This window comes from Phoca vitulina, unplaced genomic scaffold, assembly GCF_004348235.1.
Source record: "Phoca vitulina isolate PV1807 unplaced genomic scaffold, GSC_HSeal_1.0 scaffold108, whole genome shotgun sequence".
Lineage (NCBI taxonomy): Eukaryota > Metazoa > Chordata > Mammalia > Carnivora > Phocidae > Phoca > Phoca vitulina.
Genome location: NW_022589811.1, coordinates 1,288,715 through 1,313,666, shown reverse-complemented (window position 1 = coordinate 1,313,666; position 24,952 = coordinate 1,288,715). Strand labels below are relative to the sequence as shown.

At 55.2% G+C, this 24,952-nt stretch overlaps 2 protein-coding genes across 7 annotated transcripts in view; one reads left to right on the top strand and one right to left on the bottom strand.

The window, feature by feature from the left end:
• The window catches only part of MVK (mevalonate kinase), a 33,134-nt gene extending 26,718 nt beyond the window's left edge, over positions 1–6,416 (bottom strand). For 2 of the 3 annotated variants that reach the window (XM_032398005.1, XM_032398006.1), the window contains exons 1-4: positions 6,066–6,398; positions 5,090–5,181; positions 4,038–4,185; positions 1,083–1,227 (exon numbers count right to left, since the gene is read on the bottom strand). In XM_032398005.1, the coding sequence (XP_032253896.1) occupies positions 1,083–1,227; positions 4,038–4,185; positions 5,090–5,167 (371 nt within the window). In that variant the 5' untranslated portion in view covers positions 5,168–5,181; positions 6,066–6,398. Of the gene's footprint in view, positions 1–1,082; positions 1,228–4,037; positions 4,186–5,089; positions 5,182–6,065 lie in introns of all 3 variants that reach the window. The other variant, XM_032398007.1, reaches the window with a different exon arrangement.
• A 218-nt stretch (positions 6,417–6,634) lies between these two features.
• Positions 6,635–20,697, top strand: MMAB (metabolism of cobalamin associated B). Of its 4 annotated transcripts, XR_004298563.1 has the most exons (11): positions 6,635–6,805; positions 7,985–8,046; positions 10,616–10,709; positions 12,635–12,692; positions 14,761–14,833; positions 15,057–15,154; positions 15,512–15,576; positions 17,225–17,284; positions 18,703–18,988; positions 19,548–20,137; positions 20,250–20,697. XR_004298563.1 is itself a non-coding variant. In XM_032397997.1 (9 exons), exons 1-9 carry the CDS (start codon positions 6,690–6,692, stop codon positions 18,800–18,802), a joined length of 726 nt encoding a protein of 241 aa, XP_032253888.1. In that variant the 5' UTR covers positions 6,635–6,689; the 3' UTR covers positions 18,803–19,261. The 4 variants fall into 4 exon arrangements, 1 of the variants encoding a protein (XP_032253888.1); XR_004298562.1 differs by having other exon boundaries at positions 19,548–20,697; XR_004298564.1 differs by lacking the exons at positions 19,548–20,137; positions 20,250–20,697 and adding an exon at positions 19,462–19,503.
• The last annotated feature ends 4,255 nt before the right edge of the window (positions 20,698–24,952 follow it).

Here is a 24,952-nt window from a genome sequence, read left to right as displayed (position 1 = left end):
GCTCTGTGTGTATCCCTGCCCAGGATGGCCTCTTCCTCCCCCCCACGCAAACTCCTACCCATCCTGCAAAACCCTTCTCAAACGTCCTTTCCACTGGGAAGCTTCCCCTGGCCACCCACCCAGAAGCCATGCCTAGCTCGCCCCGACGGCCCCCTTTCTCCACTGAGATCTTCTCTAGGTGCACTGTGTGTTCACAGGATGCTTCCCCTGTTGCATTTCCCCCAAGCAAGGACTGTTAAACTTTATGTTCTGTATTTCCCGTAAAGTAATTCTGCTGTTTTCCACGTATAAGATTATAATGAGAATCTGCTTTACAAACTACACACGCCCGCCCCACTCAGATCAGGATGTTCTGAAATGTGCACCCCTTCCCAGAAAGGGACGTGCCCCTCACTCCAGATGAAAACCCCATGGCGGACAGCAAGAGTTGAGATGTTTGTGAATGTGCCCTCCGCACCGTGCCTGGCCCTTTGCTGTCTGAGTAAAGGGCTGGCTGCCCCTTGAGGCTTTCCCTTTGAGCCTGGGACCAAAAAAAAAAAAGAAAAAGAAAAAGAAAAATCACTGTGGGCTAGTTACAGAGCTAGGCTCATTTCATATATAATATTTCCAACCCTCCGATAGTTTCCTTGGGAGAATATTAATGGCTCTTATTTCTCAAGCTGTGTGCCAGGTTCTGCGTCATGCACTTTAGATAAATAAACTCTCTCACCCTCACACAAAGCCTACGAGGTAGGTACTATTACTTACCCCCATTTTACAGATGAGGACACTGAGGCCCAGGGAGGGTAAGAACCTCAAGGAAGCTAGTGGGCGGCCGCCGTGGGGGCTGACCCAACATGCCCTGACTCCCCATCACCACGTGACACGGGCTCACCAGCACCGCCACCCCGGCAGCCGGCCTCCCTGATGGCAGGCAGCCCAGGTCCTATGTTAAGGGGTGGAGCGGACGTCGGCTTTACTTTGCTCGTCAGTTTCCCCCGGGGCTGCGGGACGGGGAGCAGGGCTGCCTCTGTGGGCGTGGCCCGGGAGGAGCCACGTGGCAGAGGCGGGAATCTGGCTCTGGGCCCAGGCCACGCACGTACCTCTGCTTCCGGCCGATGGACAGGTACAAGTGGAGGAAGGCCAGCACGGCCAGGCGCTCGGGGCTGGCGCCGTCCTCGGGGAAGCCCGCCAGCTCCTTCAGCCTCTTCACTTGCTCTGCGGTGGGCGCCGTGGCGTCACCTTGCTCTGTGGCAAACAAGCACACGTGGCCGGGTGAGAGGGTCGCAGGCGCGTTCATAGACAAGGGAACACGGGAACCTGAGCGGGCGTGAGGATCAGCATCTGAGGGACATGGGTTCGCGGCCCGACCACCGGGGCCATGTCTGCCGGGGGCTTTGGGCTTTGCGGGCATGCACACTAGGGTGTGGGTCCCGACGGTACCCTTTACCGGCTCTGGGGCCTTGAGCACATGACTTACCCTCTCTGAACCTCAGTTTCCCTCCTTGGTAGGCAGGGATAGGAGCAGTACCTCCTCCAATAAACTGAAATAAGGTGCTTAAGACCCGCAGCACAGCTCCTGGCGTGTAGTACGTGCTTTATTAATGGTCGTCTTGAAACGCACATACGCACATGAAGTGCATGCTAGCTCGACGACTCAAAGGTCTGGGTTCGACCCCCACGGTACAAAACCAAAACCAAAGGCAGTATTCAATTATCCCCCAAACACGTCCCTCTCCCGAACCAACTCTTGAGAATGGGACACTCAAAATCAGAGAACGTGAAGTGCTGACATTTGCTTGGGCAGCAGGAAGAGGCCCGGTAGGAGGCTGGGCTGCTTTCCTCGGAGAGCCTGAGGAGGCCGAGCAAGCCCGACCAGCTTTACAAATTGCTCCCTGAGTCACGGGTCCGACTGTAAAGGGAACAGAACATCGAGCTTGGTGCGTGGGCGCTGGGAAATGTTAGGGTGGGGTGCGCGTGAAGCCCTATGTATTCCCCGAAATAATGACACGCTAAAGGCAGCCGAACCAGTTAACAGTGTTACGGAGAGCGCAGACATTTCAGAGCGCTGCAAGGGAAATGGAATGACTCATTAAGACACTGGATAGTTTAGGGGCGCCTGGGTGGCTCAGTAGGTTAAGGGTCTGCCTTCAGTTTAGGTCATGATCCCAGGATTGAGCCCCACATTGGGCTCCCTGCTCAGCGGGAAGCCCGCTTCTCCCTCTGCCCCTCCCCCTGCTCATGCTCTCTCTCTCTCAAATAAATAAAAAATCTAAAAAAAAAAAAAAAAAAGACTTTGGAAGAGTTTGGAAAGATCTGGGTCTGAATCCTTTCTGCATCACTGACAATGCTGTGTGACCTGAGCCACTTGGCCCCTGAAGCTCAGTTTTCTCATCCATAAAATGGGGATGGATACCACCACCTGTGTCCAGGGCAAGCTGGAGGATTCTAAGAGTGCCAATATCCACGACACACTAGTCCAGTGCCTGGCACACATAAAGATGCCCAATGAAATGTTCCTGGTTTTTGTAACTATTGGGAAGCAACCAGAGAATACTGAAAGAAAAAGACAGAGAGCCTGGCAATCTACTAGAAAACATGTCTCTGAAAGGCTCATGTTCCATATTCCTTTTTCTCCTTGGAGAAATCACTCAGAAGCCCTCACACACGTACTACACTCTGCGTCCCAGCCCCGGCCCACCTCTGATCCTGCCGGATTCTCACAGCAACCCTCCCAGGCCACAGGACTCTGCTCACAGAGGCTCCGAGGGATAAGTGACCTGTCCAGGCTCACACAGGCAGGGGAACATCTCCAGCCTTGGGGAGGGGAGGCCCGGTGATCCTGGAATCACCCAGGGAGCTTCTTTCAAAATACACCTGCCTGGTCCCCTGCCACCACGACCCCTGTTCTTAATAGGAGAGGGGCAGGGCCAGGAATCTGTCTGTATTGTTAAGAACAACAACAATGAAAACCTCCCCGGGGGATCCCAAAGCATGACTGGTTGAAAAATGGGGCTTTCTGCCTGTTCCTCATCTCCCTGCAAAATTCGGGAGTGGCTTGCTGTGGACTGATGGTCCCAGAGGGCAGGGAGCAGTTGGGAAAAGACCCCGGAGGACTCCCACTTGTCCCACTCTGGCTGAGAAACACTGTTCCAAACAATGAGGCATCAGCCTGGCGAGGAGACAGCAAATGAACGGAGAATAGAAAACCCCCTTCAGCTTTGGTGCTGGTGGCAAGCGACCCTGCGGATGAAAAACCCTGCCTGCTTATGAGGGGACACAACATTCACAATATTATCTAAAATCAGCGCAGGGGTCTTTATTTACTGGCATGGAAAGAGAGTCCTGATACACTGAAGAAAACAAACAAACCACACAAGTTTGTATGGCCTGATCGGATTTTGGTTAAGGAACAAGATATCCTCCCCATCTCCCTCAATCTATCTATCCATCTGCAGAAAATAATCCAGAAGGATTAACACCAAAATGCTGAGAGTTGTCATGCGGGGTGGTCAGGGGGGCAGTGGTAACAGGTGCCTTTTTTTTTTTTTTTTACTTGACTGTGTTTCACTATCGACTCTGTTTTCCAGTAAGCATGTTACTTTTATTTTTAATGATTTTTAATGATACCCAACACCAATCAATACCTCCTCCTTGTCAAAACCATCTCACAGAAGGAAGGCTCCCTTTGTCCACTTTCAGACCTCAGGACCCTCCCAGAGGTCACTAATCACCCCTGCATGTGCATACATACTGATACTTAATCTGGGTCGTTCCTTAGATGCATGTTATTTGCATCTTGTGGTTTTTCATCCAACAACAGGCCTTGAGGATCAGTCCACTACAACCCACATAGATCTAGTGCATCATTTGACACTCTTAAGTTTAAAAAAATAAGTAAGTAAAGCTAATTTTATGGGGTCGAGAGAAAACACCCCCAGAGTGGCTCGTCTCTGACCCTCTCAGAGACAGCCTAGAATAACTACCCAGCTGTCCCCTTTCTCCTCTGGTCAGGGCCCAGGCTCTTCCCACACCCGGTTCCTGCCCGCTGCACTTACCCAGAAAGCTCGTGTCCTGCAGCTGAAGCCTGGCCACATCCCAGGCCTGCTTGACGCCAATGTTTGGTAAGTTGAGGCATACTTTCCCATTGCTGTGGGGCTGAAGCCGGAGGAATGTTCTCAAGTTCAAGGCCACAGCCAGTGCCACCTGTAGAATAAAGGGCAAAAGCAATGAGCCTGGGCATGGGGGGAGGTGCAAAGAGTTTGGCTCCAGTCTTAAAACCGGGGGTCAATGTCAATGTACTGAGGAGAGAGAGCACATACTAGCGTATAGGGCACATACGACCAACATTTCTTTGCCCACCCATGCCCGTGGCAGACACTGCTGATCAACCTTGGCATGCTCTCCCACTAAGTGACACAGCCTCTTCCCATCAATTAGGAGCTAATATCTACTTATGTTTGCCCTCCCCGTGCAAAACTTCAGAAGTCCTCCACACCAAGGAAAGGCTTCCCCGCAATCATCACGTCAGCAAAGATAAAGTTAGGAACACAAAGAATGACGAGGAGTGGAGGAGCACAGGAGTGGAAAAAAGCATGAGCTGTGGGTTCAGACAGACTTAGGTTCATTCCCGGTTCTGCTAAGGTACATGGGACCCTGGTCAAGCTACCAACCCTCTCCTAAGCCTCAGCTTCCACATCTGCAAAATGGGATAATCAAAGTTTAACCACAGAGGGCCGTCCTAAGAGTTAAATGAGATAATGCATCTCTCAGTTTTCTTTGCTGGATCCTACTCATCTTCCCCACTTCTGAATGTTGGGGTGCCCCAGGGCTCAGCGCTCCCACCTCTTTTCTTCTCCACCGAAGCCCAGCTTCCAGGTTGTCTCATTCCACCTGTACAGCTTTACATTTCAACTTTGTGCTCTCTTACTGGGTGAGGCCAGGGAAGCCCTTCAGTGGGTGTAAGACCTGTCTCTTCCCTGCCTTGCTGCGGAGAAACTGATCTCCTCTCCTACGTACTCCCAGGCTATGCCTCCAGGCTTTCTTTTGGCTTAAGAGTAGGGTTAGGGAGAAGAGGTGCCCAATTCTCAAAGGCTCTGGGGGACTTTACCTTGCCGTGGACCACGGCATGCTCTCCGTGAAGGATGACTTTCCCTGGAGCAGACACCAGCAGGACTTCTGACAGCATGGCTCCTGACAATCCTGAAAGAAAAAGCCAGAGAGGGGTGCCTGGGTGGCTCAGTCGTTAAGCGTCTGCCTTCGGCTCAGGTCATGATCCCAGGGTCCTGGGATCGAGCCCGGCATCGGGCTCCCTGCTCCGCGGGGAGCCTGCTTCTCTCTCTCCCACTCCCCCTGCTTGTGTTCTCTCTCTCACTGTATCTCTCTTTGTCAAATAAATAAATAAAAATCTTAAAAAAAAAAAAAAAGAAAAAAAGAAAAAGCCAAAGAGAGGATGAAGCGATACTAGAGAATGCCTAGTTCAAACTCATCATTCTAACAAAAAAGGCAGCTACCATTCAGCACTTGCTATGCGCGCGCCCCAAAGACTGTGCAGTGAGGCAGTGCACTAAACGCATGAGAAAGACCTGGGTTCAAATCCCAGTTCTTCCACTCTCCAATGAGGTCATCTTCACTAACCCACTCAAATGGCTAGGAATCTCGGTTTCCTCATGTTATGTGGGGACAAGAACTGGACTTACTTCAGTGGGTTTTGGAAAGGTTACCTTACATAATGCAAGAGGAACACTTGGCAGTGTCCGGCACTCATTCAATTACTGACAGCTATCTGTTACTGGTTCTGTTCCTGGTTGCAGCTTTTATTACTGCTGCTGTCGAAGGCAGAAATTTAAACGAAATCATGGGCCAGAAGGAACGCTTCCCTGGACTTCTAGGCTGTTTCCATTGCCTCACGATGATAAATCACAGGCTGTAGAGAACAGCCGTCAAACCCCTTCTTGCAAACGTAAGCCAGGATCTCTACGATACAGAGTCCTAGAAAGTGACTCGCTGGGTCTACAGGTGTGCGCGGCTTAGATTTTTATAAACTCTGCAGAATTACCACCCATTTAAGGCCTCACGTGCATTACCTTAATATAAGACACGAGCCGCACAACAAGCCATGTACTATCGTGATCCCGTTTCTTAGCGGTGGAAACTGAGGCTCGGAACCGGGAAACCTACTGCTGGTCCAAAGCTCCAAACCACTTCAGATTCAAGTTCGCCGACCGCTCGGGACGGACTCCCAGAGTCGGGGACACGGAGCCAGAGAAGCCGGGAGCCCGGCCCGAGGTCGTCCTGGGTCTCAGCGTCAAACCTCGCGCCACCCGGCCCCGCGACCCCAGCTTCTCACCTGCCTCCGCCCGCCCCGGGAGCAGAAGCGGGAGCGGGTCCGGACCTAGTCCCCGAGCGCCCCTCTCCCGGGGGGAGGGGCTCGTCCTTCCTCTCCGCCAATCAGAACACGCGAGCTGGGCGTCCTTTCCCAGTTGGCTTGAACATTGAGCAATAGGTGTTGCAACAAAGCTGTCACGGGTTTCCCCGCCCCTTCAGTGAACCAATGGGAAGCAAGCTCCTGGGAGTGTCCCGCCCTGGGTCGAGAGCCACGGACCAATGGAAAATGGGGCTGAACGGTGGTGCGGCCGGAGGTAGGTGGAGTCACTCCGGGACCTGGACGGGAGCCTGGCGGGGTCAGCCCCCGACGAGCTGCCTGGCGCATGGCTGTGTGGGGCCTGGGAGGCCGCCTTGGCCTGCGCGGCGGTGTCGGCGCCGGTAGGCTACTGTGTCCCCGTTTCCAGAGCCACCGCCCCCAGGGCGTGAAAGACGGGGACGGGTGAGTGCCTGGCTGGGAGGGTAACTCGGATACCTCCCGCAAATTGTGGGGTCGTCGCTATGATGACGTCACACCGCTGTGAGGTCACCGTAGCAACCGCCGGGTGACGTCCTCTCTTGGTCCTAAGTGGTCACGTGGTCACGTGGCCACGTGGGCACCGTGGAAGCCAGAGACCAACATTTCTTTGCCCAAGTCCGAAGGAAGCCCAGCTGTCAGGGGTCAGGGCAGGACATGTCCCACGGGGGCCGGGAGGGCCATCTTGCCGGGCCTCACGGTCAGGTGGGGGCCTCAGTTCAGATTTTGACGTATCTCCAAGGCCGTTTATACCTTAAGACACAGAGATACACCAACGATCTGAAGATGGCTGTCATCATAGACCTTTAAACTTGCACCCCATTCCCGGGCCTCAGAACCTGTAGAGTACCATGAATTAATAATGGATCGATAAATTTCATAGATCCAGTAATTGAACGTTTTGAATAACTTCCTAATGCCATGTTTTAGTGTCGAAGCCTGTATTAAAGGTGTTATGTTGCAATTTGAAAATGCCAGAATTCGACTCTGTTTTAGCAGTTCATCATTCCTGAGTATACCTGAAGCTTCATAGAATGGAAGTGGCCCAGATTGCTTTCTCTCTGAGAAGCCTGGACTTGGTGGAATAGAGGATAAGAGTTTGGGTGGGTAGAAGTAAGGGTGGAAGTAAGAGTTTGGGGGGGAGTAAGGTAGTCTTGGGCATGAATCCCAGCCGTATGTCTTCCTTCCTGGGTGACCTGGGAAGGCAAGTGTCATCCTGTGAGCTCCAGTTTTCTCAACAGTAAAATGAAGGTCATAGGTAGTTCCTATCTTTGGGGCTGTGGGAAGATTCCAGGGGTGATTCCAGGAGAATGCCAGCAATCCAGTTAGCACAGTGCAGAGACTATGGAAAGTGATCAGTAAACTCTTTCCGTGAATATTTATTGAGCATGAGCTACTCTGCAGATATGGATGTGGGCAAGACACAGAACTTGCCCCCAAAGGGCTGCACTAGGAAGAAAAGGAGGGGAATGATGTCAGCAGAGATGCCAGCAGATGCTGGTGCTGTCCCTCAGGCTACAAGCAGCAAGCTGTGACCACTGAGGGAGGTGTCACACTGGGGAAGCCATCCCCACTCACCACGTCTTGATGTCTATTTCTCATCAGGCCACAATCTTCCTTGAAGACACCCAAGATCCCCAAGATATACACCAAAACAGGAGATAAAGGTAGGGGGCGGGTGAAACATGCAAAAAAAAAAAAGATAGTCAACTCCATCTTAAAGTTCTGCCAAATTGTTCAGTCATTAAAAATTATGTAAATCTCAATAAATATCATCAAATATGATGTGAAATGAAAGAGGTCTAAGACATATATGTGTGTGTGTGTGTGTTTTTAAAATATATATTTTTTATTTTATTTTTTTTAAAAGATTTTGTTTATTTATTTGACAGAGACACAGCGAGAGAGGGAACACAAGCAGGGGGAGTGGGAGAGGGAGAAGCAGGCTTCCCGCTGAGCAGGGAGCCCAATGTGGGGCTCTATCCCAGGACCCTGGGATCATGACCCAAGCTGAAGGCAGACGCTTAACAACTGAGCCACCCAGGCGCCCTTAAAATATATATATTTTAAAGATTTATTTATTTGAGAGAGAGAGAGAGAACATATGCATGAGTGGGGGGAGGGGCAGAGGGAGAAGGAGAGAGAATCTCAAGCAGACTCCGCTCTGAAGACAGAGCCCAGTGCTGGGCTTGATTGCGTGACTCTGGGATCATGACCTGAGCCAGACACTTAACCACCTGAGCCACTGGGGCGCCCCAGATGCCTAAGATAATGCCTAAGATATATTAAGTGATAAAAGCCAGTTGCAGAACAATCCAAATAATTGAAATCCACTTGGATAAAAGTGTGTGTATGTGTGTAGGTATGTATGTGTTCAGATAGGCATAGAATACTCTGAAAGCTTACATCTTGGAATATTACCTGGGAGAGGGATTGAGGATTGAGTTTTGCGAGAGGAGAATGAACAGAAGGGTTTTCATTGTTTATGGTACATACTTTTATCCTATCCTATAATTTTTTGTAATGAGCATAGATTACTTTGATTATTTAAACAATACCAGAACGGGATGCCTGGGTGGCTCAGTCGGTTAAGTGTCTGCCTTCGTCTCAGATCATGATCTCGGGGTCCTGGGATTGAGCCCCATATTGGGCTCCCTGCTGAGCAGGGAGTTTGCTTCTCCCTCTTCCTCTGCTGCTCCCCCTGCTTGTGCGCACTCTCTCTCTCTTTCTCTCTAATAAATAAGTAAATAAAATCTTTAAAAAAAATTAACAATACCAGAATATAACGTACAGAAAAACAGTGAGATGTGGAAGAATATGTCAGTGTGACACATTTTCTAAAGTTTAAAACTGTGCAGATCACTAGTGTATGTGTATTTTGGGGGGGGGTCTATATTTATGCAGTAAAAGCGTAAATGACATGCATAGGATGTATAGTATGTTTTTAATGCCACTGAACTGTACTCTTAGAAATGGTTAAAATAGTAAGTTTTATGTTATGTATATGTTACGACAATAAAAAAAAAAGGAAAGAAAATGTGCCTAGGGACAACAAACAGAAGGTAGTGTTGATACCCTCCAGCAGAGACCTCTAAGGACAATGTAGTCAAGTCAGTTGGGGTCATTAGCTCCTTACGTGGCATACCGTGGGCTCAGTAAGAAGATGCTGGAAAGGACTCATTATAGGACTGGGCTTATGTTAGGTGATTGGGGGAGAGTTCCAGGAAGTGGGGCTTTTGCTGTGGATTGGATGCTGTCAAGAAGCAGGCCTAATTCTCTAGTTGGGTTTCTTAAATCATTTTTAGCTGGAAGGTGGGAGAGACAAAGAGAGGCTGAAGCTATAATTGATAAAGGAGCAGCAGTCCCTCGCCTTGGCCAGAAAATGGGGGTGTTTGGTCATTGTTACAGTTTGGACAGTGTTCTGGGCTCAGACGTGATTATGGAGGCTCTTGTTTTGGTCTTGATGTGTCACAGTCCGAGTGGGGCCGTCAGATGGTGTTCTGTGAATTCGTTCGAGTTCCAGCAGGAGAACACCACGGCCCACCTGGGAGTGCCAGGCCAGCTCCCGGCTGTGGGAAGCAGATTTGCTCTCTCTCCGTGGTTAGGGGAGAATGGTGGCAAATTGTGACCTAGGCAGAGATACAGAGAACTTCGATTTTACGTGAAATATAATTATAATGTATACATAGTATGTACCTCCATGTCTTATTTCTTTAGCAGGATGGTGAGTCCATGATTTTGAGGCTTAAAATAAAAGCATATCAGGAAAGAAGTGAGGGTCGTGGTTACCCTTAGGAGTAGCAACTGAAAGGGGGTACATGGCTTCAGGGATGCGGATCAGATTCTAGTTCTTGATCTGGGTGATCACGGGTATATTGAGGTGGTGGCAATTCATCAACATGTACACTCAATTTTTTTTTAAGATTTTATTTATTTGAGAGAGAGAAAGAGCCCGAGCGGGGGGAGGGGCAGAGGGAGAGAGAGAATTTCAAGCAGACTCCACGCTGAGCAGGGAGCCTGACGCGGGGCTCGATCCCAGGACCCTGAGATCATGACCTGAGCTGAAGTCAGACGCTTAACCGACTGAGCCCCCCAGGCGCCCCCAGCTTGTACACTTAGGATTTGAGCATTTTTCTGTGTATATGTTCTACTTCAGGTGGAAAGTTTTTTAAAAAGAGCATATCAGGAAAATAAAAAAAAAAATCTTAACTTGAGTGGCTAAACATTTTTTCACAGGGTTTTCTAGCACCTTCACTGGAGAAAGGAGACCTAAAGATGACCAAGTGTTTGAAGCCGTGGGAACTACGGATGAATTAAGTTCAGCCATTGGGTAAGGCAGACAGGATTAGCCTTGAGGTTGAGTTTGAATTGGCATCAGTCAGTGTAGTTTACGTGTAGCTCTCGAGAGTGCTGGCTGGTCCCCCGGGCTGCCAACGCTCGAGGAACCTGCCTTGGCCTGGCAGTGCAGGGGCCTGGGGTCAGTTCCACAAGGCTCTCGGGCTGCAGGCTCCTTTCCGTTCCTGCCCTGCCTGCCCCTGCCTGGCATCCGTCCCATGCATATGAAGCTGCCGGCCCCTCCATCCCTGACTCCCCCACCCTCCGGGCGAGTACGCTTCTCAGTGACAGGCCTGGCTAGGTGAGATACTCGGGCCAGATAATGGCAGGTGCAGAGGGTCAGAGGGTCTGCCAGCAGAGTAGAGAAGGCAGACGCTTTGGTCTGTGTGTGAAGGTGGGAGGTGAGGCACAGGATGAAATGGGCAGAGGGGAAGGAAGGTGAGGTGGGCATCGGCTGTTTAGGATGAGCAAATCAGCAAGCCGTGAGCCCCCAGTCCGTGTGGGCAGGAGACGGGGGGCATCTCAGTTGTGGATTCTTTGTCAGATCGTGAGCGAGCACCTCCATGTGCCAGGCACGGCTCAGCAGGGCGCCCCAGCCCACATGCTCCGTGGAGCCCGCGGTCCGAGGGGGCCGGAGAGCAGACAGACACTAGAGGGACATCTACAGGCGGTGGGGGCCTGATGGAGCAAGCTCCGAGGAGGGGCCGACACCTGGCCTGCGTCATGGGGATGTCCTCGGTGCCGATATTCCTGAGCACGTACTTTGTGCCAGGCAGGGGGATACTGCTGTGCTCAGGGCAGATGGTGTCCGGCCTGCAGAGTTGTCCCACACTAGATGACAAATGACACGTTTGTCTGTTTAGTTCTGACTGCAAGATGAACTACGAAGGTGCACTGGTGGTTCTTCATTGGCCCTTTTGAGGCCGTTCTCCACCCTTGTCTTCTCTGGTCTGCCCAGGAGGTAGCCTACATCACGTGGTGACGCTTTCACCCCCCCACCCCCACCCCAGTCCCCTTGTCCTCTGGCTTCTGGGTGGGTCCAGCCGATGCGAGGCACCAGCAGGAGACGGAACATTGGTGGAGACAGGTGTGGGAGCATTTCTGCCCCTGCTCCCCAGTGACTCTCGCCCGGCCGGCTGCAGGTTCCAGCTCTCCTGGGATGGTAGTGCCTTTGACCCTCCCTTGACCGCCCCCCTGTTCAGGCCCCTGCTTTTGCTAATCTTTGCCATCCATTGTCAGTTTCCAGAACTCTTCCCACACTCTGTTCATCGTCCCCTCACCAGACTTTCCTCTAGGAACCCTGTGAATGTGCCGCTGACTCTTCCCTGCCAGGACCCTGCCTGGTGCAGAGAGAGGGAGCAGAGTTTGGAGGGAGGCAGGAGCCGGGGTCCTGACCTGCACCTGGGGTGCTTGGCTTTCCTCGTCCCACCTACCTTCCCAGGGAACTCCTACTCAGCCTTCAAAGTCCCACCTCCAGCACTACTTCCTCCAGGAAGCCCTCCCTGAACCCCAGCCAAGGCCAAGGTTCTCGGGACCCCGGCCCTTTCCTCCAGAGCACTAACCTCAGTTTGCAACGTCACATTCAGTCACGTGATACCCGATTCCCACCTCCCTGTCCTGCTGAACACACCTGTGTCCCTAGCGCTCACGCTGAACTGCCTGGACCGGGCCAGACCAGGCATTGAAAAAAGAAGCGTCGACTGGATCAGTAATGAGTATAAGAAAAGGCATTTTGAGCAGCACACACCCGATAACCAAATGAAAGGGTCTGACATTCTTCTCGTCCCCAAGAAAAATAAGACCGCGTGTGTTAGAGCTGCATTAGCTAAAGGACCTGCACCCGGCGGACCTGCTGCCTCATGTAAGGGCAGGGCCCAGGCACGTCATGTTAGAGGCAGATTCTTTTCTTTTTCCTCATAGGTTTGCTTTGGAATTCATTGCAGAAAAAGGCCACCCATTTGCTGAAGAGCTTCGGAAAGTGAGTAGCAGTGTTGGGCCCCATGCTGGGATATTTGTCCGTGTGGCCGGGTGGCCGTCACTGCATTTGCCATCTGACCATCTCTTCCTCTCTGTGCCACCTGGGGCTAGTCACTCTTTCTCCGGGAGCCTCAGTTTCTCCACCTGCCAAATGGGGACACACATCATCCTCCCTCCCAGGCGAGGGGTGAGACAGCACCCGGGGGGGCGGGGGGAGTGTGAAGTGCAGTGGACTTGACCCAGGGCGATTCTGGCTCCTCCCAGGGGACGCTTGGCAATGTCTGGTGTTATTTTTGGTTGTTACACATGGAGGCGGGGCGCTACTGGCATGTGGGTGGCAAAGGCCAATGTCCTACCGTGCACAGGACAGCCCCACACCAGAGAATGCCTCGGGCCCGAACGTCAGCAGCCCTGGGGTGGAGAAAGCCGGGAAGGCCCGCTTCGGTAAGCCCTCAGCCAGCGGACTTTGTGGTCATTAGTATTCGTGTTCTGCTCCTTAGGAAGCCTGGAGGCTCTGACCCACAGACGGGACTTCACCAGTGGAGACAGGCACGCCCCCTAGAATGACAGGACAAGGTTACAGTCTACAGGGTGACCTGAGACTGGAAGCTGCTCCCTGCAGGGTCAGCCCTGCCCGCTTCAGTCCTCCAGGCCAGGCCGGAGCCCACTGAGGCTCCTGGGAGCAGACAGAGGGCAGTGAGGGGGCTGCAGAAGGATGGGAGGCTTCAACTGCCAGAACATTCTGTGAACGAGGCACCTTCTGTGCACTGGAGGATGGCTTGCAGCCTCATGGTGGAGGACTGTTCATACCCACCGTGGTCATTTCTAGATCTTGTGCTCATCTCTGAGTGGAGTTTGTGGAGGGAAAAGGCTGGGGAGGGGCGCCAGTGATGTGATGAGCCGACCTGTGCTTGAGGCTCCTGTCCTGTGGGTCACAGCTTCGACATCACCTCCTCCGGGGCCTGGGCTGGCCCCCTGGCTTCCCGCGGGCACCACAAAGAGTGTCAGATGGTCTGATCCTTCTGTCTCTCCCCACTGGCCTGGGCCCCTCGAGGGTGTGGACCGTGACTTTCTCACCCAGGAGCCCCACCAGGGCCCTGCTCGCCGGGCGTCTGGGAGAGCGCTGGGCTGCCCGGGCCCTGCTGTCCTCACAGAAGCCCGTGCCTGGAGGTCCGCGTCCACGTTGCATGGGGCCAAACCGAGACTCTGAAAGGGCCGCTTGCCCAAGGCTCCCCGGCTGGGAATCAGCAGAGCTGGGGTCCGATTCCCAGACCGGTGCCAGCTCCCTCCAGTCCTGGGGGCAGACGCTGCAGGGGGCCAGCCCCGGGGTGGTATTGTTGCTCCGCCTCCCACCGGAAGCCCCAGAGACACCAGGCGCTCGAGGAACTCACCCAAGTGGCAGCCCACGGAGGGTTCCGGTCCGCTGCTGGGTGGGCTCCCCTGTGTCCTGCTCCTGGCATGCTGTCACAGTGGCCCTCTTCACCGAGGTCGCAGACCCCCACCTGCCCCACGGCCCCCCTCTGGCTAGGCACAGTGTCCGAGGCCGTGTTTGCGGGTGTCACTGGCACAGGCTCCGGTGGGGCATTTGTCACGCAGGGCTGACCCCGTTCTCACAGATACTCGTCCTTTATGGTTTAGAAAGCACTGTCACGTTTGGTGTCTTGGCCGAGCTGTTCTAGGTCAGAAAACCAAAGCTGTCAGTTTAGAGAAAAGGAAAAACCTCACGGGGCCCAGGCCCGAGGGAGACGAGGACCGGGTGAGAGAAGACCATCACTGGGCCATCACTGGGCGCTTGTCGCTCCTCGTCGGGGTGACCCAGATATCCCCGAGGGACCCAGGGCCCCTCTCAGCAGAGCTGGCGTCCAAGGCAGATGTGCGGAAGGTTCAGCCGACTTTGTTAATGCATTAGCCTCCGAGGGCCGGCTAGCCGAAGGATCGGATAGTCCCCGTCAGGCCAGACCCTGCGCGCCTTGCTAGCGTCAGGTAGCCCCTCTGCGCGAGGAGTCCCGTCATCTCCGCTTGGCGGGCCACGAGTGGATCTTCATTCTCGCCTTCTGTCGCTTCCCCAGATCCAGTGCTCGCTGCAGGATGTCGGCTCTGCCCTGGCGACACCGCGCTCCTCGGCCAGGGAGGCTCACTTAAGTAATCTCTCTGTGCTTGGAGGGCCCAAGGGGGTGGGGCTCCATCCTGGGTGTCACCTGGGTTCCCCCGGCAGCCTGGCCCCTAGACCCTGAGAAGGAAGGACCTCCTGAGTCTGTGGGAGGGGTTTGTAGAGCCCCTGGGCAGAAGGGACACAGGGGTGGTTTCCTTGGTCTGGCGGGCCGTGGGTCTCACGGCCGTGTCCTCCTGCTTCCCCACCCCTCAGGACATGCCGCGTTCGAGGCAGGGCCCATCCTGGAGCTGGAGCAGTGGATCGACAAGTATTCCAGCCAGCTACCCCCGCTCACGGCCTTTATTCTGCCGGTGGGTACCGAGGGGTCTCACCTGGGGGGGGCTGCCGGCCAGGCGTATTCACAGAAACACACAAGCATTGACTAAGTCCCCTCTTTTAATTTTTGTCAGTGACAGAAGCTGTCCCCCAGCTTCCCAAGTCCCCTCCAGACCCTCACCAGTCTCTCCCCAACCCCTGCCCACTTTGCCTTTGGAGGGGGGTGCCCAGCAGGTGTGCCCCTGCAGGGCCCCTGGAAGCAGAACACTGCCCATTGGGGTGCGGGGCCCTATGTACCTGTTGGCCCATCTGTCTGCTGTGGGCATGCCTGTCCCCCCGCCCACGCTGCCCCGCTCCCCCCGCTCCAGACAATACCCACTCTCTCCTTCCAGTCCGGAGGCAAGGGCAGCTCCGCGCTGCACGTCTGTCGGGCCGTGTGCCGCCGAGCAGAGAGACGGTAAGGGGGCCGAGGGAGAGGGCGGGGGGCCGGTCAGAGCAGCAGGTAGGCCTGGGGGGGTCAGCTCCATGCCGGCTGGCCCGCCATCGACAGACCTCCACCTGCCACCTTCACTACCAGGCGGCCACCAGCCAGACCAGGTCTCTGTCCTCAGAGCCCTGCGTCGCCGAGGGGAGACAGTGACCCGGGAGCCCACGAATGACAGATGATGTCACCACATCAAGAGCAGAGCTTCTAGAGAAACGAGCTTATGGGTGAACAGGGTAGGAGGCCAGGAGGAGGCCCTGGTGGGTTTAGCTGGTTATTGATAATTCCACTACTCACGAGGCATTAAAGTCAAAAGGCTATTCGGTGACGCTCCCTCCTCCCCTATGCCCTGGCTCCGCGTCCCTGGGGGTCGATGTAAGCGGGGCGGTCGGAGCTGGGCCGAGGTGAGGGGAGGACCCCACACCATGGGCAGGGCTGTGGGGCACGTGCTGTGGGCACAGGGAGGGTCACGCTGTGGGAGCCAGGAGTTGAAGGCTTGGGGGGCGGGGTGGGACAGTGTGCAGGGTGAGGGGACAGCAGGGGCAGAGGTGGCCCTGCACGGGACAGACACCAAGGAGGCCGAGTGTCTGGATCCAGAGCGAGAGGGTGTGGGGCACGATGAGGCCAGAGGCCGGGCAGAGCCTCGTAGGCGCAGAGGGGTCTGCCTCTGTCCTGAGAGCCACGGGAAGCCATGGATGGGGTGGCACGAAGGGACCCTGCTGGCTGCTGGGTAGAGAAGGGTCCAGAGGAGCCCCCATGGCTGTGGGGGGCCCATGGGGGAGGCTCTCCACAGACCAGCCAGCCGCTGTGCCGACATGTCAGGGAGGGGAGGGGCCCCCAAAAGCTCCGATAGCCTTTTCAGAGAAACTTTAAAAGAGCTCAGTGCAAAGCCTCCATCTGCACTCCGAGACCAGCTGCCAGCGGCTTTACAGAGAAGTGGGAGTAAAGCACCACTTGGATACAGTTGGCAGGGCTGCGCTGGGCACTTCCTATTCCTTCTTCCATTGATGCCTCATGATAACCTTGGCAGAGAGGGGGTGGCAGCCCCCAACATACGGGAGCCAGGAAATTGGAGCTCCGAGAGGTGACATCCTGGCCAGGGCGGGCAGCCAGCTGGTCCCGAGCAGAGTCCAACCCTGAGCTCTGTCCACAGCCCCACATCATAAAGCTTTCATCGCTCATGAAGTGGTTTGCCAGAGAGATCCTGGGTAACAGAACTGTGGCCTCAACAAATTGGTCACTCGTACAAAACCATCCACCTCGGCAATGCTCATAATAGCAAAAATTGGAGAAACCCAGAGGCCCAACGACGGGGCTTAGTCGAGCGGAGGACGGGTCCTCAGTACCGGACAGGGAGGTGGAGACGTGCCTGTGGGATGAAAAAGCCCCTTGGGCAGGGGCCACAAACCCAGAGCCTCGGTTTGGGGGGGAGCACCTCCCAGCAAGGGCTGTGCGGCAGAGCGACACACAGGAGGGGCCCAGCGAGGGCAGACGGCAGTCCGCTGTCTGGAACGTCTGCAGCCAGACCGGCAAGGAGCTGCTTTGGACTCTGGAGGTGCTGGCGTGGGGCACAGCCCTGGGGCCCCCGGAATGTACGTGATGCGGTTTCCTCTCCTTCCAGTGTGGTGCCCCTTGTCCAGATGGGTGAGACGGACGCCAACGTGGCCAAGTTCTTAAACAGGTACTCAGATGGAATTCGGGGAGTCCCAGGCCTCTGAAAAACTAGGCCGATTGTAACAACGCCAGGGGCCCCGCACACTCCTTCACTCCTTTCACACCCATGGAGGGTCTGTGGCGTGCCCGGGGCTGAGCCAGTGCAGGGCCGCCGCTGAGAACGAGGCAGGCGCCGTCCCTGTCCCTGGGGAGGTGAAGGTCTCACTGGGAGAGGCTGTTACAAAAACCGGTGGCACAAAACATAAAAACAAAGGGACAGTGTGTACCAAGGGGCCCGTTTCAGGTTTGAGGGACCAGGGAGCTCAGGCAGGGATCTTTCAGCTCCTCCCTGCAAGGCCCCAGGGCCATGTGAACTGAGAAGAGATAGCCGGGCCAAGCCAGCTCAGGGCCATTGGAGCCCAGGGCCCCCGAGCAGGACCCAGTGAGCTGGGCTGGCCCCGGGGAGGCTCCACTGGATTCTGTTGCAGCCTTGGCTCATGCAGTCCCAGTGTGGGCAAGGTCAGGGCCCGGGGGCAGGCTGAGAACCCAGGGGCCCCTGGGAGCTGTCCTGGGTGTCCAGAAAGTGACTTCACAGCCAGGGTCTGGCCCCTCGCTGTGGTCACTCTTCCCACTGGGATGTGACCTGACCAGTTCCATTCTTCCTGGGAGGTGGGTGGGCCCGAAGGGAGTGAGGAAGGTTCCATTCATTCTCATCGCAGTGACCTTTGGGGAACATTATAGTCCCGTAGTGTTGTGTGGGCCGGGCCAGTTCGTTCCCTTAGCAAGGAAGGCGGCACTGAGCAGATGAGATACAAGGATGTCATCACCCCCCAGGAATGGGGGACGCCCAGAGCAGAATGTCTTCCGCTGCCCCCAACCCCTGTCCCCAGAGAGACAGCCAGGCATTAGGAGGAGGGAGGCTCGATCCCAGTGGGGGCGTGGGTCAGGGAAGGTTCCAGCAGGACCTGGCATGGGGCTGGCCTCAGAGAGTAGGATTGGGGCCGGGAGAGGTGGAGGAGGGTGGTGGTCAGTGCTCAGCATGAAAACAAGGAAAAGTGGGGGACAGTTGAGAGGTGGGCGGCTTCCTGAACTCACTGCAGCCACCCTAAGGGCAGGCTGGGTGTTTCAGTTTTGGGTGTCTCAATCCCGGCCACTGGAAGGTACAGAAAGCAGCCCAGGAGGGGCCCAAAGCCATCAGCCCTGTGAGGCCGGGTGGAGGTAGCGGCCTCATGCAGCAGGAAATGCCCGAGCCCTGGTGCCGGAGTCATAGAAAATGGCCTGGAGGGCCATCCATCAAGCCCAAGTTGGCTGAGCACCCGCTGTCCCGCCCAGTGCTCCTAGGGCGTGTGATTTATATTTCCTCCTTGAAGGCTAATATGGGAAGGACCCGGTTAGCATTGATCTCTTATTTCAAATCATCCCGTTGACTTCTCTCTGCCTCTCCAGACTCAGCGACTATCTCTTCACGTTAGCCAGATACACGGCCATGAAGGAGGGGAATCAGGAAAAAATATACAAGAAAAATGACCCGTCGGAGCAAGCCTGAGGCACGTGGAAATAATGCAAAGGGGGAGATTGGCAGACCCCTCGGAGGTGAAGAGTTTGTCCTTCCTGTCCTGATTCCTGAAGATCTCAGCCAGGGGCGCTGGGCGAGACTCCTGCCCGCTCCCCTAGGCTCTCCGGGGTCGTGGAGGAAGTGGGAACGAATGAACTCGCTATTGCAGAAAATAAGGTAAAGTGATTGCTGTGCAAGGAAGAGCCACGTAGAAAAACAATAAAAGTGGGAAAAGCTCGAGCTGTGTGCGTGCGTGTGTGTGTTGAGAGAGCCCTTTCAGTGCGGGCTCAGGGGGCGTAAGGATTTGGAGCCGTACCAGAGGCCCCTGGAAGTGGAACTGTGATTTAGCCATGCCACAGGGGCTGTAAGTGTCACGTTTATAAAGGGGAAGGACAGCTGCAGACACACGAGGTGTGCATGGCAGGAGTGCAGCCCAGAGACCCCCCCCCACTCCCGGCGGGGAGCCTTCCTCCCTCGGTGGGGGGCAGGGGGCTGAGGGACCAGGGGCGAGGGGCGGAGACCCTGGGGAGAGCACAGCATGGCTCAGAGGAGGACTTCTTTCTCTGCTGGTCTCGGCCTCTGAGATCCGTGCCACGGCTGTGTTTTATTTCTCTTGTCACCCCTGCCCCCCCCCCAAACGACCCTGCCAGGGCCAGCTGTGTCCTTGGGAAGGGGATATTTATGCAGGGCAGGGAGGCGGCCCGAGAATGTGGAGACTGCACGCCACTAATTGCAGGAAATGACTCGGGAAGGGCAGGCTCTCGCGACCTGTCAGGGCCCAGATGCCTGGCGGACTCCGTGCGGCACTCACTCGGTCACCGAGCCCCTGCTCAGCGCCAGGCCCCAGCTCGGCTCGGGGAGCCTGCTCACCCTGGCTGTCCTAGCCAGCGGCTCCGCGACGGCGACAACCATCAGTCACGTGCAGACTTGGGCTCTCACTGTCACCGCTGTGCCGGCGAGTTTTGCCGAAGGAACAGGTGCATGGCATCCTGCTGGGTCGCTCCCTCGGTTCCCGGCGGGCCGAGGTGCCGGCGCGCGGGGGAAGGAGAAGGCCCTCCCAGTGGTGAGCGCCAGGTCTGGGCCTCGGCAGGCGCCCGGTGCCAGTGAGCAGAGCTGAGCGCGGCCCCAGCACGACCGAGGGGCTCAGCACTCAGGCCGGGCCAGGGAGGCGCTCGCCCCGGGAGCTCGCAGGGACCCGGTCCACTCACTCCGGATCTTCCTGCAAGGAGCAGGACGTAGATAGCGAGACGACAGCCCCTTGCTCCTAGCCGTGGTCAGACACCCTACAAAGGACGAGAGGAGCGCTTTGAGTAAAGACAGCAGCAGGTGAGGCTTCGGAACAAAGCAGTTGGCCTCTTGCCAAATCCCGGCCCCCCTGCCCCTGCTGGGAGCGGCCGCTGCGGGCCTGACCTTCGCTCTGTTCTCTCCGGGTCCCCAGGCCCCGCCTCAGCCGCCACCTCCTGACGGCGGGCAGACATCCCCCGCACAGGCCGGGGTGCAGGGGCCGCCTGTGTGGCCAGCCTGGGGAAAGCAGCAGGCCTGCTTTGCGGGCCCGGACGACGGACTGGCTAGGAGCTGGCCCGTCCGCAGGGCCTCACAGAGCCACAGTGGAGCCCGAATCGAAGGAGACCTGCGTACCCCTGCGTGCACGCGTGCACTCGCCGGAACAGCCTCCCGCGTCTGGAACCTAGCGGGAAACGTTAACGCAACGCTCCGCCGTCAAAACACACGACGAAGTACAAAGCCCGCGGTGCCTGATCTGTTTGCACACCGCTGTCAATGCTCACAAGAGACAGCCCCCTTGCACACTAGGGCGGGGCCGGGAAAGAAACAGCGGGCAGGTTTGACTTAAAATTCCCATACTTTGGGGCGCCTGGCTGGCCCAGTCCGAGGAGCGTGTGACTCTTGATCGCGGGGTCGGAAGTTCGAGCCCCGTTGGGCAGAGAGATTACCTAAAAATAAAAATTTAAAAACTTGTGATTCCTCATTGATCATAGATCTTTTGCATAGTTTTGATCCTTTAAAATAGCACGTGAAAGTTGTATTTACCTTGATTCCTGGGGGTTTGGGCGCTCCCCTACGCGGGCTCGCCTGCCTCCCCCCAGCCCTGCCCAGCCCTCGGGGACACATTTAGTGCCCCTGCAGAGAGCAGCTGGTGGTTGGATAGTGCAGCGGAGAGAGCCGCACATAATCATCACACCAGCCAGCACCAGGGAGGGGTTTAAACCACGTGCCAGGCCCCGATCCTGGGGCACCACGGACATCATTCTCATTCAGACCTCACAGCAACCCCGAAACAGCCACTCTGCAGGGGAGAAAACTGAGGCTCGGGGGAAGCCCCTTCCCTGTCTCAGGGAGTCAGCACCAAGGTGTGGGCCCAGGAGGGGGCCTTGCGACTCCCCCGCCCCCACCGCCCCTTGACAGCCGTTTTAATCACGACCTGGGCCACCGAGAACAATGTCAGACGCTAATAGATTCTGCTGTCTCATTTCTCAACCTGGTTTCCCTTAACTACTATCTCCTGGCTATTGTTAATGTGCATTTCTCACCGAGTAATTTTCTCAGCCCGAACTTGTAACACATCCCAATGACAAACGTCCCGGTTCCGAATCCCCCGTCAGCTGCAATGTCACCCTCGCCTCCTCCCCGACACCTTCCCCCGACAGCCCATCCAGTTTTATGATCGCTCTGTCCCAGTTATCACTACTGAACCTTTAAGAATCCAGACACACTTCAAGTTTAATTGAATAAAATCCCTTGTATAATAAATTCCGCGTGAATGCTACATAAATCAGTACCTGGAAGGATTTGTGGCTCATCCCTGCCTGCCTTTGCCCGGGCTCGGCAGTCTCCCTGGCAATCCTGGACCCAGGCTGGCCCAGTCTTGCTTACTGAGATCACTCACCTTTGCAGCCTGAGTGGGCGTGCAGTCTCCTTCTCTGGGAGTCCCTCATGGAAGGCCATGCTTGAGCCCGAGCAGAGGCAGGGGACAGCCAGGTTGGGGACACCTGAGGCCGTGGGGATGTCCCTCGTGTTCTCTCGTACTCCACAGAATCAGACACTTGAGACGCTTCTGATGGAGGCTACGTGCATACTCTCCTGAGACAGATGTGCGCGCACACACATGTTCACAGGATGCGTACAATTAGAGGAAGTCCACGGAAGCCCCAAGTAAGAATCCCCGCTTTATTATTTTTTTTTTAAGATTTTTATTCATTTGACAGAGCACAAGCAGAGGGAGAGGGAGAAGCAGACTCCCCACTGAGCAGGGAGCCCAATGCAGGGCTCTATCCCAGGACCCCGGGATCATGACCCAAGCCGAAGGCAGACACTTAACGACTGAGCCACCCAGATGCCCCAAGAATCCCCACTTTAAAATAACCTGTGCAGTCCCGCAGAGCTCCAGCCTTGCAGCCTGAGAAGCAGCATTCAGGCCTGGCCGGGGAGGCTGCTGGATGGCCTCTGACGCTCCCGACCGTGGAGGGCAGTGAACAACAGCCCGACACAGCTGGGCATCAGCCCAGGCAGACTCGGGTTCAAGACCAGCTCTGAAACTTCCTAGCTTCATGATTCTGGGCGGGTCACTCCATCTTTCTCAGACTCGCTTCTTCATCTGTGAAACAGGAAGGACGATAATATATACCCCATAGATAGAGGCCATTAAGAGAGGTCAACATAAGGCAGTACTTAAAAGGACTTAGGTGCGCCTGGGGGGCTCAGTCGGTTAAGCGTCCGACTCTTGGTTTTGGCTCAGGTCAAGATCTCGGGGTCGTGAGATGGAACCCCATGTCAGGCTGTGTGCTCAGCGTGGAGACTGCTTGAGATTCTCTCTCTCCCTCTGCCCCTGCCCCTCCATGCTTTTTCTAAAATAAGTAATCTTTTTTTTTTTTTTTTAAAGGACTTAGCATGGCCCCTGGCAAGTTAACTGTTTTGGTTTTTTTTTTTTAAGATTTACTTAGAGAGAGAGAGAGCACGAGTGGGAGGGGCAGAGGGAGAGGGAGAGAGAATCCTCAACCAGACTCCATGCTGAGGGCGGAACCCAATATGGGGCTCCATCTCACGACCCTGAGATCTCGACCTGAGCCTGAATCAAGAGTCGGATGCTCAACTGACTGAGCCACCCAGGCCCCCCAAGTTAACTGTTTTTATAGTTGTTGTTGTTGTTATGACTTGAATTCAAGTTCCAGCCCTGCCGCTTCCTGGCTGAACCACCCTGAGTAAATTGTTTGACCTCGCTGAGCCTCAGTCTTTATCTTTTATGACTGGGGCTCGTGATTCAGCTTCCAAGGGTTCGGGGAATAAACCCACGGGCTTGGCACAAGGGTGCTGCTCAAGAAAAAAAAAATGTAGCTATTGTTGAGTTGTGTCTTCTCCTTTTCAAAGCACTTTCAAGTAGCTCGGGCCTGGGTGAAGCTCAGAAGACCACTAAGCAGCACCCCCAGTTGGTTTGGACTTGCTGAGGCTGGGGGACACAGGTGGCCTCCAGGGGGCCTGGTCCCAGTCAGACCAGGGGCCCTGGCTCCAGGGACACCATGCTGCCCAAGTACTCAGTGGCAGAGCAATGAGAGCCGGAAGGGAGAGCAGAGATCACTGCTCCCGTTTTACAGATGGGAAAACTAAGGCCAAGAGAGAATATAGAAATAAATATTAATAATGACCACAAATTGAGTAGAGATTGTGTCCAGGCATCTTGCTAAGCACCTTACATGCAATAGTTTAATTCTTCCAAAAGCCCATGAAGGTGGTACTATTAACATCACTGTCATCTCCAAATTACAGGTGAAAAACCAGCCCAGCTTGGAGGTCACGTGGCTCTAGGAGGTGGAGTTAGGCTTGAAAGCAGGGCTCTACGCCCTTCAGCTCCACGACTAATCACTTACTCAACACTCAGCTACATGCTCACGTGTACCTTGGTGTGTCTTACCTCTCAGAACCCACTGAGGTCTGTGCACGTATTCTCCCCATTTCACAGGTAAGGACAATGAGGCCCGGAGAGGTGAGGTCACTTGCTCAGAATCACACAGGAACTGCTGGGGTGATGTGATGATTATAATGATATCCTAATAAACAGCTGACATTTACTGAGCTCTTCTTGAGCAATACGAGGAATACTGTACTGAGCAATAAGAGAGCAACTTGCGTGTGCATTTAGCCCATACTCCGCCCCCCTGCCATGGCCCCCTCGGGTAGATATCAGTAGCTTTGTTTCAGATGCAGACACAGAAACTGAGGCACAGGGAGAGAGCACTTCGGCCGGTGGCCAAACTCAGACTTGAACTTGGACCTGTCTACCTCTAGCACGCTCTTACGTCTCCACAGTGGCTCAAGCTGCCTGAGGTCTCCCTGCGGGCAGCAGCGGGGCTGGGACAAGAACCCCCATTTTCAGATTCCTGGGGGGGAGCGACTTGGGACACTGGTGCCGCCGCCGCCATTGACAGTGAAGTGGGCGGGGAGGAGAGGGTATCGTAAACCCCGAGGGAGGGGACCCTACCGCCCCTGCTACAAGCTACCTCTCTCAGAGTGAGAAGCAGGCACCAGTTCGGGGCGGGGTGGGGGGGGCATAAGGGCAAAGGCAGGCTGGAGGGACGATTGAATAAACGGCAGAAAGCCGTCCAGCTGACTCAGGACCTGGGGGTGGCGGGGTGACCTGTCCGCCACCAGAGGCTCCCAAGGCACAGAGCCTTCGGCCCTCACCGCTGGCCATCCGTAGCGCCCACGTCCCTCCCCCAGCAAGCAGGTGCCTTTATTTACGATCACCTTGGAAGGGTCGAACAGACATATGTTGCTAAGGGTCGTTTATTCTTGTTTATAAAATTTATGGCTTCACCTCGATTACACACTGTCAAAACGGGAAGGATTGGCCCCAAAGTCTCTTGCCGCATGACTGCCTCAGACGTGCGTACATCTGTTAACTCCGTAGGAGCTGTAGAGGAAAATAAGGTTGATGATAGCTCAAAAGCTCACTGTCCCGTCACAAGGTGTGGGCAGCCCGCCTTGAGAAAAGGCATCGGGGCGCGTAGGTGGGAAGGAAGGGGGTCGGGGTCTGCGGGTGGCCGCGCCAGGTGGCACCAGGACCCTGGCCACCGACTCTCTTGGGCCAACTTCGGGTTGCCGAGTGGGAGAGGAAGAACTTGATTCTGA

Bases quoted from the DNA above. Each gene is read 5' to 3' on its own strand.
- MMAB (XM_032397997.1), top strand. From the start codon at position 6,690: ATGGCTGTGTGGGGCCTGGGAGGCCGCCTTGGCCTGCGCGGCGGTGTC. The intron at 8,047-10,615 runs GTAGGGGGCGGG...ATTTTTTCACAG, and splicing joins CACCAAAACAGGAGATAAAG to GGTTTTCTAGCACCTTCACT. The intron at 15,577-17,224 runs GTAAGGGGGCCG...CTCTCCTTCCAG, and splicing joins TGCCGCCGAGCAGAGAGACG to TGTGGTGCCCCTTGTCCAGA.